The sequence below is a fragment of the Photinus pyralis genome, unplaced genomic scaffold, assembly GCF_008802855.1.
Source record: "Photinus pyralis isolate 1611_PpyrPB1 unplaced genomic scaffold, Ppyr1.3 Ppyr1.4_LG1, whole genome shotgun sequence".
In the NCBI taxonomy this organism is placed as follows: Eukaryota; Metazoa; Arthropoda; class Insecta; order Coleoptera; family Lampyridae; genus Photinus; species Photinus pyralis.
The window spans coordinates 59219369-59233583 of NW_022170249.1; the positions used below are offsets into that span (position 1 = coordinate 59219369).

Sequence of the window (14215 nt, forward strand, 5' to 3'; positions counted from 1 at the left end):
ACGTAAGTACTTTCTTTAATTTTTTCTATGTTAGTATATTGATTAAACATTTTTTTAACCAAACCTCATTAATTCCCGAAAGCAACGTATTAGGTGTAAAAATGTGTACAGAATGCAATATTATAAAAATATACAAGGTGTGCTATTTCAATTTTGAAATTTGTGGTCATATAAGTCGTTGAGGAAAGGAATCCAAAATGTTATATCCAGATCTCCAATTCTAGCAAATGGTTATAGGAATTACCCCAGCTTGATTTTACACACTGTATATATCGATTTTGGCATACAAAACGTATGCTCGCGTTTGGCGTCAAAATTGTAGATCTATAAAGAACCACGGAAGTACAAAACCAGACAATATTCATTATAATCAACTTAGCGGGATATTACATTTATTACTGTCCATATTTTTATTTATTTAGGTCTTTATTTTAAAGTGGGCGGGGTTTCAACCAAGGCTGCAATATTCTTTTTTCTATAGTATTGTCCCACTGAGTTGATATCAACGCATAGACATATATGTCTATGCATCAACGTATAGCGAAACATCAATTAAAAAAAATATATAAGAACGGCATGATTCTTGTTTGATTAGTGGTAAAATAACCAGAAATTTAGAGCCACTTACTTTTCCGACATTATTTTTCTTTTTTGGTAGTGTCTCGCCAACTTGATATCAACTTAGTCAAACATCAGTTTTAAAAAAAATGAAAATAAATGAGCAGTAAAGTTTTTATTCCCACAAATAATTAACGACAAATTTAGCATTACTAGTTTATCATTATTATTATTAATTTTATGATATTTTTCCCAGTAGTGCCTGCCAACGTAGAGATTTGTTTTAAATTAAACGAGCGATATTTTTATTTTTTAAATTTTGCGAGTTTAGAGAGCCCGATTGTTATACTTTTTGTTATTTTACGCAATAAAATTCAACTATGCCAAAAGTGAAAGTTGTGCACTATCAACTTGCATAGTTCTTAGAATCAATAAATCGGCTGGTCCCTGTATACAACTCGATGTACTTTAGACACAACCATGGACACAACGGTGATGATCAGTCTGTGATTCTGCGCCTGCGTAAGTGCGTCGGTATCATTTATCAAATACGATTTGCAAGTCATAAAATTTTATTTCAAAAAGTTCTGATTTCCTGAAATCGTCTGTAAGTTCAATTTTTAGATTTACTAAAATTATTAATAGTATCTAATTGTCATCTATACAGTTAAGCCATTCGTTGGGAACATGTATCTGTTAAATAATTTGTAGGTTATAAAATAATAAATTTGTGTTGCTCTGAAGATATAAAAGTGGATAGTGAGAAGCTTTGCACTAATTTTCCGTTTACTTCAGTTCTTCAGTGTGTTACTATTTCGTTAAATCACATAGCACAAAGATTTCTATGGTAATTTTTCAGAAAATGCCTTCTGGTGGTGCGCTTTTTGGAAGTTCGGCCGGTGGACCTGGCTCAACCGGTGGCATAAAGCATCTCATCGAAATGAGAGCAGGGAAAATGAACCAGAAAGGTACTTGATATGCTCAGACTTAATTATTTATAGCATGTGTATTTAACGAGTCATACTGAACTCTGTTTGGCCCCATTGATCTGACATTTTGAATTATAATTACATGTGTTTACAGGACGTATGGTGGTTCCTGATGTTCGGAAGGGTCTGTTGTACGTGTATCAGAGTGAAGATTCGCTCATGCATTTTTGTTGGCAAGATAGAACAACTGGTAGGTACTAAACCATTGGTATAACTCGGCGTAATAAGGTTTATGTTCTTTGTGCTTATTTATATTGATGTGTCACCTTGCAATGCAAATATTTTCTCATTGGCTGAATAGGTAGTTCAAAATCAAGTTGTTTTGAAATATGGAAATATGAAGGTGCCTGTCAAATATGATTGACATATACAGGGTGTCTACTAATGAACCCAATAGTCTGAAATGTTCATTTTCAATCTTATTTACTTCTGGTTTTCTCGGGGTTTACTGATCAATACATAGTTTGTTATTTTAAATGTGATGTCACATTTTTAATTGATTGCTTTTAATGTACATTTGAACTAAATTTGATGTCGTCACCATATGCCTAAACCTAATGGTTTTTTATTTGAGTTTCTTCACAATTGCTGTATGAATGTACCATTTTATAAAATAAAGTGCATTTAGCAGTTTACCTGAGGCAGACAATTATGAATTTACATAAATAGAAGTTCAGCTGTCCCTTATTTGTAATCACAATAATTTATCAAAAAAGATGTCAAGTGATTCATGATGAAGATGGCAACAAATTTTACAATATGTCTCGCAATATGTTTTCTTAAATAAGATTGCATAAATTAATGTGGGAAGAAGAATAGTGCTTGTAGATGCTCACTACTAGAACTGTTACGTGACTATTTTTTACTCCATTGATGAATTCTTTTTGCACAATTTTGAAAAATATAATACATAAATGAATCTGTGTGACGGGTGTAAAATACTTTTGTATTGTTGACACAAAATAAAATAATTGATTATTATTACTAATGGTGGTAATGTTTTTTTTTTGTAATTAGGTATAGTAGAAGATGATCTAATAATCTTCCCTGATGATTGCGAATATGTGAAAGTCCCTCAGTGTACAACAGGCCGAGTGTATCTTCTAAAGTTTAAATCTTCGCATAGGCGCTTTTTCTTCTGGCTACAGGTATAAAAGAAAAATTGAATGAACAAGTATTAATTTGTCCTCCTTTAGGAACCCCGCACCGATAAGGATGAAGACAATTGCAAGAGAATCAATGAAATTTTAAACAATCCCTCTGGAAACGTCTCCAGTGGAGGGTCGAGCGATCAGGATTTACAGTCCCTGTTAAATAACATGTCGCAATCTCAACTAATGCAATTGTTTGGAGGCGGTGTTGGGCAAATTGGAGGGCTCTCCTCATTATTAGGAACTATGAAGTATGTTTTAATTGCTCCCTCGGTAATTGGCACTGACAATTTTTGTTATTTAGCCGTCCATCGACTGGTGGTACACGTAGTTCTGGAGCCACTCCCGCTTTAACACATCGTACCACTTCTTCAACTCCAAGCGCTACTACTACCAGCACTACTGCACCGACTGGCACCACTACGACAACTACTGCGGAAACCCCTACCTCCCAGCCAGTTACGCAATCTGCCAGTTCCATTAATAGCCCAATTCAATTAACCGATTTGCAAAACTTTTTGCAGGGCATAGCACCGACCGCTTCGACCGATCCGCAGTCCGGTAAATGAATTACCTTTACCATTCCTTGTTACAACATTTCTGTTTTAGTGGACTTGTCAACCGCACTAACAGGTGATGCTTTGTCCGGTTTGTTGAGCAATTCTGATGCAATGAATCAACTAGAGACCCATCTTCCCGCTATCGGCGGAACAACTGAAGATCAGCTTCGATCAACATTAGCTTCTCCGCAGTTTCAACAGGTAGTTAATGAGCGTGATTAAAATCTCTCAGTACGTTCTTTTAGGCTGTGCAGCAGTTCTCGAGTGCATTAGAATCAGGACAGTTAGCACCCATTGTTTCTCAACTAGCCGTTAGTTCGGAAGCAGTTGCAGCCGCTTCACATGGTAACATGGCGGATTTTGTTAAGGCGCTGGAGAAAGGTGGTTCGGATGAGTCTTCCAAGAAGGACGAAAAAAAGGAAAATAAGAATAAGAAGAAAAATAATCCGGATGATGATGACGATGAAGGCATGCAGTTAGATTAAAATTCTTTATTAAAACTCGTTACATTTTTATTTCTTTTTGCGTTTATTTGTTAGTTTTTCTTCCTTTACATTTTCTACAGTTTTAAACTGCTTTAGGTCTGCACAAAATAGTATCTAGAAATAAATACAGGTAACATAATATGCCACACACTATCAATACGTACTGTATGTGCCCAGCCTGCCAGAGGACCATATAGTTTTCTGAAATGATTACCAATGTCTGTGTATATTTTGTCTGTAATGCTTTTCTGTTTGGGTAGATTTGGTAAATATAATCTAGATGCTATTTGATACATGTGCGTATCGACTGGTATTGCCTGTAGATGTCCCAGTGACATCAAACAAATACAATCTGCTACCTGAAATTTGTTAACAATTTAATTAAATAAACTGCTTTGTAGTCAAACATGTTTTGTTCATCATGTAGGGCACACAGTGAGGAAATCAATTTACAAGTTAGCGAACACATTGTAAGTATATTGGTCCCTGTATAAAGAGAAAGGTGGAAAATTTATGGAATTAATTGACACTTTTTTTTTCTTGACAGTAAATTTAACCTATTTTTCAAGAAATTGATACACCTATAAAGACTTGAACCACCTCGAAAGCTGACATGATTTTTGGTTTTTGACTAGAAAAACTACTATATTCAAAATTGGTCATAATCTTACAAACACCGAGTAAGCCATGCAAATAGTTTACACACCTTTGGCCCAATACCAGTTAAGCCTACTAAACATTTTTTGGCATCTAAATAATCCATACATTTAAGCTTCTCTAACCAAGCATCGCCCCCTTCCTTAACAATTTCCTGAGCAGCTTTAGCTATGTACTTGGCACGATAACCAAATCCATTTTTTCGCAAATTTTCCTCAACCTTTGCATCTGCCAAGTCTTCCACCTTGGGAAAACCATAATACACAATTCCATTCAGTTCGCATATTCTTGATCCGTAAAACGTTGCCAATTTTTCAACCATACTTGATATCCTAACAATTATCATGATTGGAAGGGATACACAAAAATAATAAAGTATCTACCTTGTAATGTGATTATTCTGGGAACAGATGAAGGAAAAGAGATTTTCTACAGGATCTTGTTGTAATATCCTGATTCCATAAAATTCCTTAGCTGCTTGTCTGAAGTATGGGTCACTTGAGGACCACTTTTCGTAATATTCTTCTAAATTGATTAGGTCTAAATGGAAGTAATTTCTTAAAAGCGTTTCTAGTTGGTCCACGTTCAGTTCATTTTCATTATTCTGATGGACTTGGCAAGTTAGGAATTCTTCGGATTGTTGAAGAATCCATACCATATTTTTGAATACGCCAATCCATTCTTCAGCTCCATTATTCGTTTGTTTTTGCCACCTATATAGTAAAGCAATAAGCTATGTAATTTTAATAAGAAAAAAGCTACAATGTAACAGTTGTCACTAACAATTTATATGAAAAAGGGAATTTAGTTGGTATGACCAGCTAGTATTGGTTGCCATTTGCTTCAAAGTGTATCAAAAATCAATTTTCGTTGCGAGTACCTCAAGAACCAATATTGTGTCTGCTGTTGTAAAAAATATATATTGTTTGTAATAAGATAGTACATTATTTGACTTTTAAAGTAATGAACTAAAAAGAACTTGTAGATATCAAACCAATATCCAGTTTGTTGAGCACAACATCAGCGACGGACCTATGGGGGGGCAGGCTGCCCCTCCAATACTTACGTATTAGAGACGGTATACTGATGTCCTACATTTTCTACATGATTTATTAGACTTGAAAATACCACTTAATACTTAATAGATACTTCCCGTTTGAGTTGGAAATTTTTACAGTTGAGTTGGCAAAAAGTCATGACGGCCCCCCCCCCAATTTTTTTGTCTAGGTCCGTCCCTGCACAACATAGAGTAGGAGATCTAACGAAGCTTTAACTTCAATAGATTGAATAAAGCAGCATGGTCTAGGAGCATAAGGTGTGAAGTACAAATTTGTGCGGTTAAAACCTAAATTTGACCTATACGGGTTTTACATAATTCGACGGGTTGAACTGGGTGGGTAGAAATTACGATAGTGACAAATGTGGGAATAATTCCACCATAGTAAATCTACCAGACCCCTTAAGTTAGTTGAAGTCCCATTAAGTAACCACATAACAAATACAATAAATCATTAATTGAACTTACCTAAAACTCTGACCTCCATTTAAAGTGCCCTTTAATTGGAGCTCTGTTGCTTTGCAGCATAGTTTAAACACCTGTTTAGACATGAGTTTTTTTTCTCTTAACACGACACAGAAGGCAACACAATTAGTAAGGTAGTAAGAGTAAGAGCTTAGAGTAAGGTAACAGCAACAAGGTTAGGTTATTTCGTTGTGTATTCAATTTTTCCCGCCGTGTGTCAAGAGGTCAGGTCTAAGAGTGGCACCCATCAGATCAGCGAAAGTTTCTCAACATGATTATGGTGGATCAGTTGTGTACGGATGCGGAAGAACGAGAAGACGATAAGGAGTCAGTAAACAGCTTAGATGGTACAATGGGTTCTGATTTAGTGCTCAGTAATTCACTGTGTAGTTCAAGAAATGAAACTCTAGAGCTCTCATTGACATTTGTTAGCAGCACAGACGCTAACGAAACCATATATATAAGAGAAGTATATGGAGAGCGCCGAAAGTGCTTGTTTTGGTCGCATTCAATTGGAATGTTTTTTGGGTATTAAGGTGGGTTCATAGCTCTCCGTTCATCCGTTGCGTTGATCCGTTAAACGGATAGTACATGTTGTTAAGGTTCATAGCAATCCGTGCACATTGTACATTTGCAACGTATAATCATAACCTAAATTTTATTCTGTACTGTACCCTCCGTGATTTTCAGTATGAAAAAATGGTACGAAAATAAGAACACGTTGCTATCTGAATATCACCGTGAAGAACGAATAGGTGAACACTGTTAACGTACCAAACATAACCTCACTCTTGTTAAAAACGGACCAACGGAAACGTAAATGTTCAACTTCAACCAACTTTTCCGTCGTAAACGGACGACGTACGATTTAAAAATTTGCTGTCTTCTGATTGGCTAACGGACAAACGGAAACGTATGAACGGAGAGCTATGAACTTACCTTTAACATTGTTGGTAAGATCCAAGTACCTAGATCATAACGTGAAAGATAATAGAAATGAAAGAACGATGAGAACTACTTAAGAGAATGGTTAAGGAAACTTGAGGGAAGAATAAACGGAATTGGATGAAAAGCTTGAGGGAGCCCTAAAAAACGTATTAGAAAAATACTGTGTAATCATATCTTAACATAGCTCGTACGGTTTATATGCAAATACCAATGAATAAAGAATACCATTACCAGGAAGGAGCATTACTCAGGTTGCATACAGAGAGAGTGCGACGGAAGTCGGCCATTTGCAAAAGCCACTTACGACTCACTTTTGTTATGGTTTTTGCAGTGACATAAAATAATGGTTAGTTGTTGTGCTTGTGATTGCTCCAAAACGGAAAAAAATAAAAGTTTGGGAATTACATTTCATGTGTAAGTATTGATACCTTTTATATAGTACATGTACATTTACAAATTTTTTATCGGAATGTAGTTTGAGGTTAGTTAAACGAAAGTCATAAGCGGAGTAGACACATGGGGGTTTAGATTAATAATAAACCGACCGACTTGACTTGATTAGGCCTTTTTTCGCGTTGACCAGTTCAAATGACCATTGAACGTGGTTAAGAATTTCCCGTTTTCGCACTCCCGGTCAAAGAATTTCTAGCCTCTACAAGGGTCTCGCAAGATTTACCCGTTCATGACCAGGTTGACCGCACTCCGCCGCTTGTTTTGACTTTTTGAGGTTTTGAATTGTAGGGTTAGGTATACGTAAGAGTAAATATTGGATATTTATGCCACGGCGAGCGGTTATTTTTCCAATTATGTTTAAAAAATCATCGTCACTTAATGCAGCAATTAGGTACCCAAGATATTCTGCGTTCATAATTGTTTAAGTATAGGTTATGTACTGCGAATTGTGGTTATGTTAAATGACCTCAAAACTGTTTTCGCGCTCTGTTCAAATGACCGTGAATTTGTATTGACCAAATCATAACCAAGCGTGACCAGAATTGTTCGCGTTGGTCAACGCGAAAAAACGCCTATTGTTTTCGAGTAAAATTCTTTATAATTGTATCCTTCTACAAATGTAAGGTAGGTACGCCACTGGAACAGGAAACTACTGTCCGCCATTTGCAAAAGCCATCGCGGGTCGCACGTATATTGTTGATATTCTCCTTCATTCTTTATTCATTGGCAAATACAAATCCGTAAAAACGCTTGAGAATGGAGCACAACCACAGACATCAAAAGAAAGAAAAAAATCACTTCAAAGATATATGGTAACAGCCAAAACAATAATCCCTTATGCAGGTAAGACACGAAGTCAGTAAAAGTCATGGCGTACCAAGAGAAAAATTTGTATGTAAGCAATGCGACGGCAGAATGTTCACTGAAAACGAAGAAGTACAGCTTATACTCAAGACCGAATATTTATATGTAATGTAATAAATCTAATATGAGGTGTGCAATTATCGCTCAATTACAGCGGTAATTGCATTGTAGAAAGCGAAAGAGCCCTGAAATAATTGCACAGTCCATATCCATGGCAACTGGCAACTCCTTTGGATACTTTCATAATACACCGATAATTTATAAGTAGGTAACGTCAGTTTGACAAGTAATGTTTTTCGGGAAATATTCCCCCAAATTACACTCGTACATCAAAATAAACCTGACTATTCAATTCATCTAACATTTGTCACATTTCAACCAGTGAAATGTCTCGATTTCAAATTGCTGCGCCAATGGGAACGAATTATAGTGAGAATTGCACGGATCATGCAACGAAAATAGCCACCGTCCTATAAAAATTGCACGCTAGTCTCTTACAACTTGTATGCAATTACAATCTTTATGCTCCATGCCAAGCGGGCTTACTCTGAGGATTACACACGGACCTCTAATTTTTTTTAAGAGGTCCGTGGGATTACACTACACTCTGTATTTGTTAACCGCTAACATCCTTAGGCGTATACCGAGAGACTGCCAAATGAGGGCCGCGTTTTTTTGACAATTGACAGCTGTTAACCTATTTGTGCGAATTGCTCCCGCAGTCCGCAATTCGTATGTTAACACGTTGCAACAATATTACAAAAAAAATATCATTTTTAAATTAAAACCTTACTCGCAAAGTAAAATTTGAAAATGGTTTTAGATCTCGATTTATTTAGAGCCGATAAAGGGGGCGATGCTGAAAAAATCAAAGAAATACAGCGAAAACGGTTTAAAGATGTAGGCCTAGTAGATGCTGTAGTTCAACAGGACACGACTTGGAGGCAACTTCGACACAAAGCCGATAATTGGAACAAATTAAAGAATTTATGTAGTAAAGTAATTGGAGAAAAAATGAAAAGCAAAGAAAATCAGGGGAATGTAAATGATGCAATACCCGATACTATTTCCCTAGAAGAACTTACATCGGATGTTTTAAAAACTATTACCGTTAACCAAATTAAAAAGGTATATTTTGACTATATCGATTTTAAGTATTAACTTGAATTTAAAGGTTCGAGTATTAATTGACGAAGAGCTAGTTAAAAATGAGAAAACTTTAAACGAGACTGAAAAACTACGAAATGCAGCACTATCCGAAATTGGAAACTATATACACGATTCAGTTCCAATCGATGACAATGAAGATAATAACAAAATTGAAAGAACATTCAGCGATTGCACCCAAAGGAAAGAATATTCACATGTAGATTTGATACATATGATTGATGGTAAAGACATTTAACAATCTTGTAAAGCGCGCTTTACTATGCCCTGTCTAGGAATGGATGGCGAAAGGGGAGCTGCTGTTTCAGGTGGACGCGGATATTACTTAACAGGCCCTGCTGTTTTTCTAGAATTGGCAGTTGTTCAGCTGGCATTACGAACATTAAGCAAGAAGGGGTACAAACCTCTTTATACTCCGTTTTTTATGAAAAAGGAGGTAAAGTCTTTTCGAGGGGTTATCTACTACTTTACAATCTACATATACTGGATGCCAATAAGGCATTATTTAACATCGTACTGTCTATAGGGCTCATAATGCTAACAATGCCAGCCTTTGACACTTAGACTACTAAAGTCACTATGCTCAATGCAATAAATCGCAATTTGATTGATTTTTTAGTTAAAAAAAAAACATCCTGGTAATGTATTAATGTGGTGATCTTCAGACTAAATTTAAACCTGAACATTTTTTTGAATGGTCTAATGTGTGGTTCATATCTTCAATAAACATATGCATCCATCTTTTTTTTGACGATCGTAGTACACCTGCAATGCATTACTATTTACACCAAACCCCAGAGTGGATAAACCCCTGGTTTTATTTGATATATTTTCAATAATATAACTAATTTTAGATTATGCAAGAAGTAGCCCAGTTATCTCAGTTCGACGAAGAATTATATAAAGTTATTGGTAAAGGCGCGGATAAGGGAGAGGTCGAAGAAAAATATTTAATAGCTACGTCGGAGCAGCCAATAGCCGCCTTCCACAGAGATGAATGGATTCCGGAAGGTGCATTACCAATTCGGTACGCGGGATACTCGACCTGTTTCCGACAGGAAGTGGGTTCGCACGGTAGGGACACCCGCGGTATATTTAGAGTGCATCAGTTTGAGAAGGTCGAGCAATTTTGTTTGACATCGCCCCACGATAATAAATCTTGGGAAATGATGGACGAAATGATCAGTAATGCCGAAGAATTTTGCAAGGCTCTTGAGATTCCCTATCGTATCGTAAATATTGTGTCGGGGGCGTTAAATAACGCAGCTGCGAAGAAATTGGATTTGGAGGCGTGGTTTCCGGGATCAAACGCTTTTAGGGAATTAGTGTCGTGTAGTAATTGTCTAGATTATCAAGCGAAGAGGTTGTTGGTGCGATATGGGCAAACGAAAAAAATGAACGCATCTACCGATTTTGTACACATGCTGAATGCTACGATGTGTGCGACAACAAGAGTCATATGTGCGCTGCTTGAAGTTCATCAAACGAAAACTGGAATAGCTGTACCTCAAGTACTTAAGGAATTTATGCCAGAGCAGTATAGGGAGGAAATACCTTTTGTGAAACCGGCTCCTATTGATTTAGAAAGAGAACAGAAGAAAAAGCAAAAGAAAAAGGGTGGAACTGAAGAATAATTTTCCTAAACTCAATTCTTACTTAGCTTTAATGGATATTCCGCGCTTTTAGGAAAATATATTGTACCTAACTATTTTTTATTTCGGCATAAGTATGCAACAACTAGTAAAGCAATTTCCCATTCTGTGTGCTTTTTAATAAGTATTGCCTATTTTGCGCCTGTGAAAACCCAGTACCAATAATTGTATGATGTGGAACTGCTGTAATACAGATAGTGAATGATAAAATTCAGCAGAACCTATTGGGCAACGCAAATTTGTACGTGGCGGTAACATATCATCTGTAATATATGTTTAAAAAAACTGGTCAAGGTTAATCTTGAGGAGTGGGGATCAAAACTAACATTTTTTTTTAAAATAATGTGATGGTGTAAGATGTTTCATTTTGTGGAAGTTTTTTTCATTGTTGTTTCGAAATAAATAAGTGTCAAACTGATCAAAGTATACTAGGTGTTCATGTATTTATGACGGCCAGTATACATTTTTTCAAAAGTACCTGGCAAAATGTAAGATTTGACTAAATAATTTGGCATATTTATTTTTTGACTCCTTAATTATTAAATTTAAAGGTATAAACACTTGAAATGCCTCAAGGATATTTTTATATAATTCGAGTAAATACTATACAAAATGTTTATTCCAAAGGAAATAAACCGACCATGTCATTTCCAACCAATTAATTGTGGTAATACCAGTTTAATGTCGAACTTCTCTACTAAAGACTTTAGATGGGTGAAACTATACCCACGTATAGAAAATAATCTATTAATTACATAAGCAGGTACGTAGAGGTAAATAATTTAGATTTTATGTTTTCTTACAGATTACCTGTAAGAAAACATAAAAACTAAATTATTTACCTCTACTTACCTGCTTATATATCATAAATAATTTCATATGGAGCAATACATCAATAATAGTACATTATATATCAAGGTAGAGAAGTACAGTATTATTGGCTGAGCACCAAGATTACATCTCGAGGCGCTTGCGCCGAGAGGTGTAAGGTGCAAAGGCAATAATAGACTTCTCTACCGTGGTATATATATACTATTTTTTTCACTACTAGCACTTGAAATACTCTAAATTAACATATTATATTTAATAAGAAAATCGGAATTTTTTGTTTATTAATTTAACATGTCATTCAAGTACGTACAAGTACAAGTCAAACAGGCCGTATTTTGTTCTGTCATTGAGATATTTTCAAACAGTAATTTCGTTCGAATTTTTTTAAAATGTGGTAATTTTAGGTATGTAATTTCTCTGGAAATGGCGGATGGTAGGAATTATTCATTTTAGAGAACTTGTCTAATCGTTCATTGAGCGAAATTTCGGGTTGTGTATTCTAAAAGTGACAGGGTGACAGTGCTCATTATTGACTACTAGTTAATAATGTCCACATTATTACCCACTTTGAACAAATGCCGAGAAAGCCTACTTTACAAGTGGAAAAAAGGTTAATAATAATATCATCAGACGCTAGTAGTGAAAAAATCTATTAATTACCTTTGCTTTCAAATTGAACAAGAACAAATCTGCATCCTCATGTTCACAAAACAATGGTTCTTCTGACCAGTGTGAAAGGGGAGAGGTCGGAGACAAGTCCATATAATAACCCAAAAAATTATTTATTTGGTCGCTGTTTACGTGGCGCTTGCTTTCTATATTCAACAATTTCCTATGAGGTTAAACAGTCTTCTTTTACTATGCTTTGATCTTTCACGGGCGCTGAACCTCTGCTGACAAAGTCAGTTTCAGTAAAGGCATGACAGTTAAGACTTTAAGAGGTCCTGTCTTTCTAAAACCTGCCCAGTTGTTTCATAAGTAAGTTGCACTATTTTTTTAAATCCTTGTGGAAGGGGAGAACAGTTTGGGAGTCACTGTAAAATTCCTATTAATTCATTTACAGATGAAACGCACTTAAAGCGCGCTGCACCGAAGCGACGCGGAGCGGCACTCTGCCATCTGTTATATATATATTTGACCATTTTTCGAATCTCGCCTAATACTATACAATGTATTCATGTTAATCATGTAAGTATACATGATTAACATGAATAGTTTAAATAGAGTGTGATATTTTCTATATTACCGACATACTATCGTTAGCGTCGCGTTTTCTGCGAATTCCGGCGATGAAGATATAATAAATTGCATATTGCAAATACAATTCATTTTCAAATCAGGAGTGTAATTCCGAATTATTGTAACGAAGCACCCGTCATCTAGGGAATTATACCAGTTTTAATGAACACATTTATGGAAGCTACCATCTTTAATGAACACCCGGTACTTCGACAAACTCACACGGGCGCTTCCTTATGAGAAATTGTACGTAGTTCCGTAACTTCATTTGAAGGGCCCGTCTTCAAAAATATTTGGGGGCCCTTTCCCTTACGCTTAATTTAACCACTTGGATTTCTAATGACAGCCATTTTAAACATATATAAAATTCACTAGAAATACACCCCATTCTTTAATAAAGATATCACCCTCATATCGATCTTCTGACGTTACTCGACTCTAAGCTTTAAAAAAAAATTTGATGCTTAGAGCTAGCTGCAGGAATTGCTTTTGAAGGCTTCAGGAATTGAGCAATTTTAACCAATTTATTGTTTAGCTGTTCAGCGTTTATTTTTCGCTTTTCTCTTGGAGGTTCCACTATGGTATTTTCGTCCATTCTGAGCTGTCTGCTTTCAAAATTTCAAACCATTGGCGTATCTACAGGCGCCGCTGGAGATACATTTAAACTCATTTAGTTTGATTAACGACTTCAATATATGTAAATCTGCCTTTTTTGAATGTCGCCAACTGTTTTGTCCCTGCAGAGGTAAATGCTGGAGTGTTAAAATCACTTAGGGACATTCATCTCCAAATACAACTTCAGTCTAAGGTTGCCATATCCAGGACCTTCGGATACCTTCTGGACTGCAGAAAGTCCCGCTAATAACAAAGTATTCAATGTACTTTATATAAGAGACTTCGGAATGTTATCTTTCACCAATGGGAAATGAGGTCAGTTTGCTTTTTATTCTATTTGAAATGGCTACTTTTAAACATATCAGATTTTGTATTAAATTAAGGTCAGATTTAAATTATTAAAATTCAAGAGTTACCTACTTCCTCGGATTGTTAATTTTTGTATATTGTGGATAGTGGATATTGCTCCAGATTTTTACCCTCTGTGATCAATGATTCGGTATTTTCTTCGACTCGGTTCTTTT

At 35.8% G+C, this 14215-nt stretch overlaps 3 protein-coding genes across 5 annotated transcripts; 2 read left to right on the forward strand and 1 right to left on the reverse strand.

The window, feature by feature from the left end:
* The first annotated feature begins 1028 nt into the window (after window positions 1-1028).
* On the forward strand, window positions 1029-3777 carry LOC116179403 (proteasomal ubiquitin receptor ADRM1-like). Of its 3 annotated transcripts, none has more exons than XM_031499203.1 (9): window positions 1077-1165; window positions 1270-1360; window positions 1418-1526; window positions 1642-1737; window positions 2565-2695; window positions 2744-2949; window positions 3003-3259; window positions 3308-3459; window positions 3504-3777. In XM_031499203.1, the coding sequence occupies exons 3-9, from the start codon at window positions 1421-1423 to the stop codon at window positions 3741-3743; spliced, it is 1188 nt and encodes a 395-aa protein (XP_031355063.1). In that variant the 5' UTR covers window positions 1077-1165; window positions 1270-1360; window positions 1418-1420; the 3' UTR covers window positions 3744-3777. The 3 variants fall into 3 exon arrangements, with proteins under 3 accessions (XP_031355056.1, XP_031355063.1, XP_031355070.1); XM_031499210.1 differs by having other exon boundaries at window positions 1270-1352; XM_031499196.1 differs by lacking the exon at window positions 1270-1360 and having other exon boundaries at window positions 1029-1165.
* On the reverse strand, window positions 3735-6397 carry LOC116179423 (N-glycosylase/DNA lyase). The gene is made up of 5 exons (XM_031499218.1): window positions 5926-6397; window positions 4784-5113; window positions 4450-4732; window positions 3908-4102; window positions 3735-3857 (listed from the first exon to the last, which is right to left on the reverse strand). The coding sequence occupies exons 1-5, from the start codon at window positions 6006-6008 to the stop codon at window positions 3771-3773; spliced, it is 978 nt and encodes a 325-aa protein (XP_031355078.1). The 5' UTR covers window positions 6009-6397; the 3' UTR covers window positions 3735-3770.
* A 2469-nt stretch (window positions 6398-8866) lies between these two features.
* Window positions 8867-11113, forward strand: LOC116158873 (serine--tRNA ligase, cytoplasmic). The gene is made up of 4 exons (XM_031471727.1): window positions 8867-9315; window positions 9362-9578; window positions 9630-9790; window positions 10209-11113. The coding sequence occupies exons 1-4, from the start codon at window positions 9001-9003 to the stop codon at window positions 10986-10988; spliced, it is 1473 nt and encodes a 490-aa protein (XP_031327587.1). The 5' UTR covers window positions 8867-9000; the 3' UTR covers window positions 10989-11113.
* Window positions 11114-14215: the final 3102 nt, after the last annotated feature.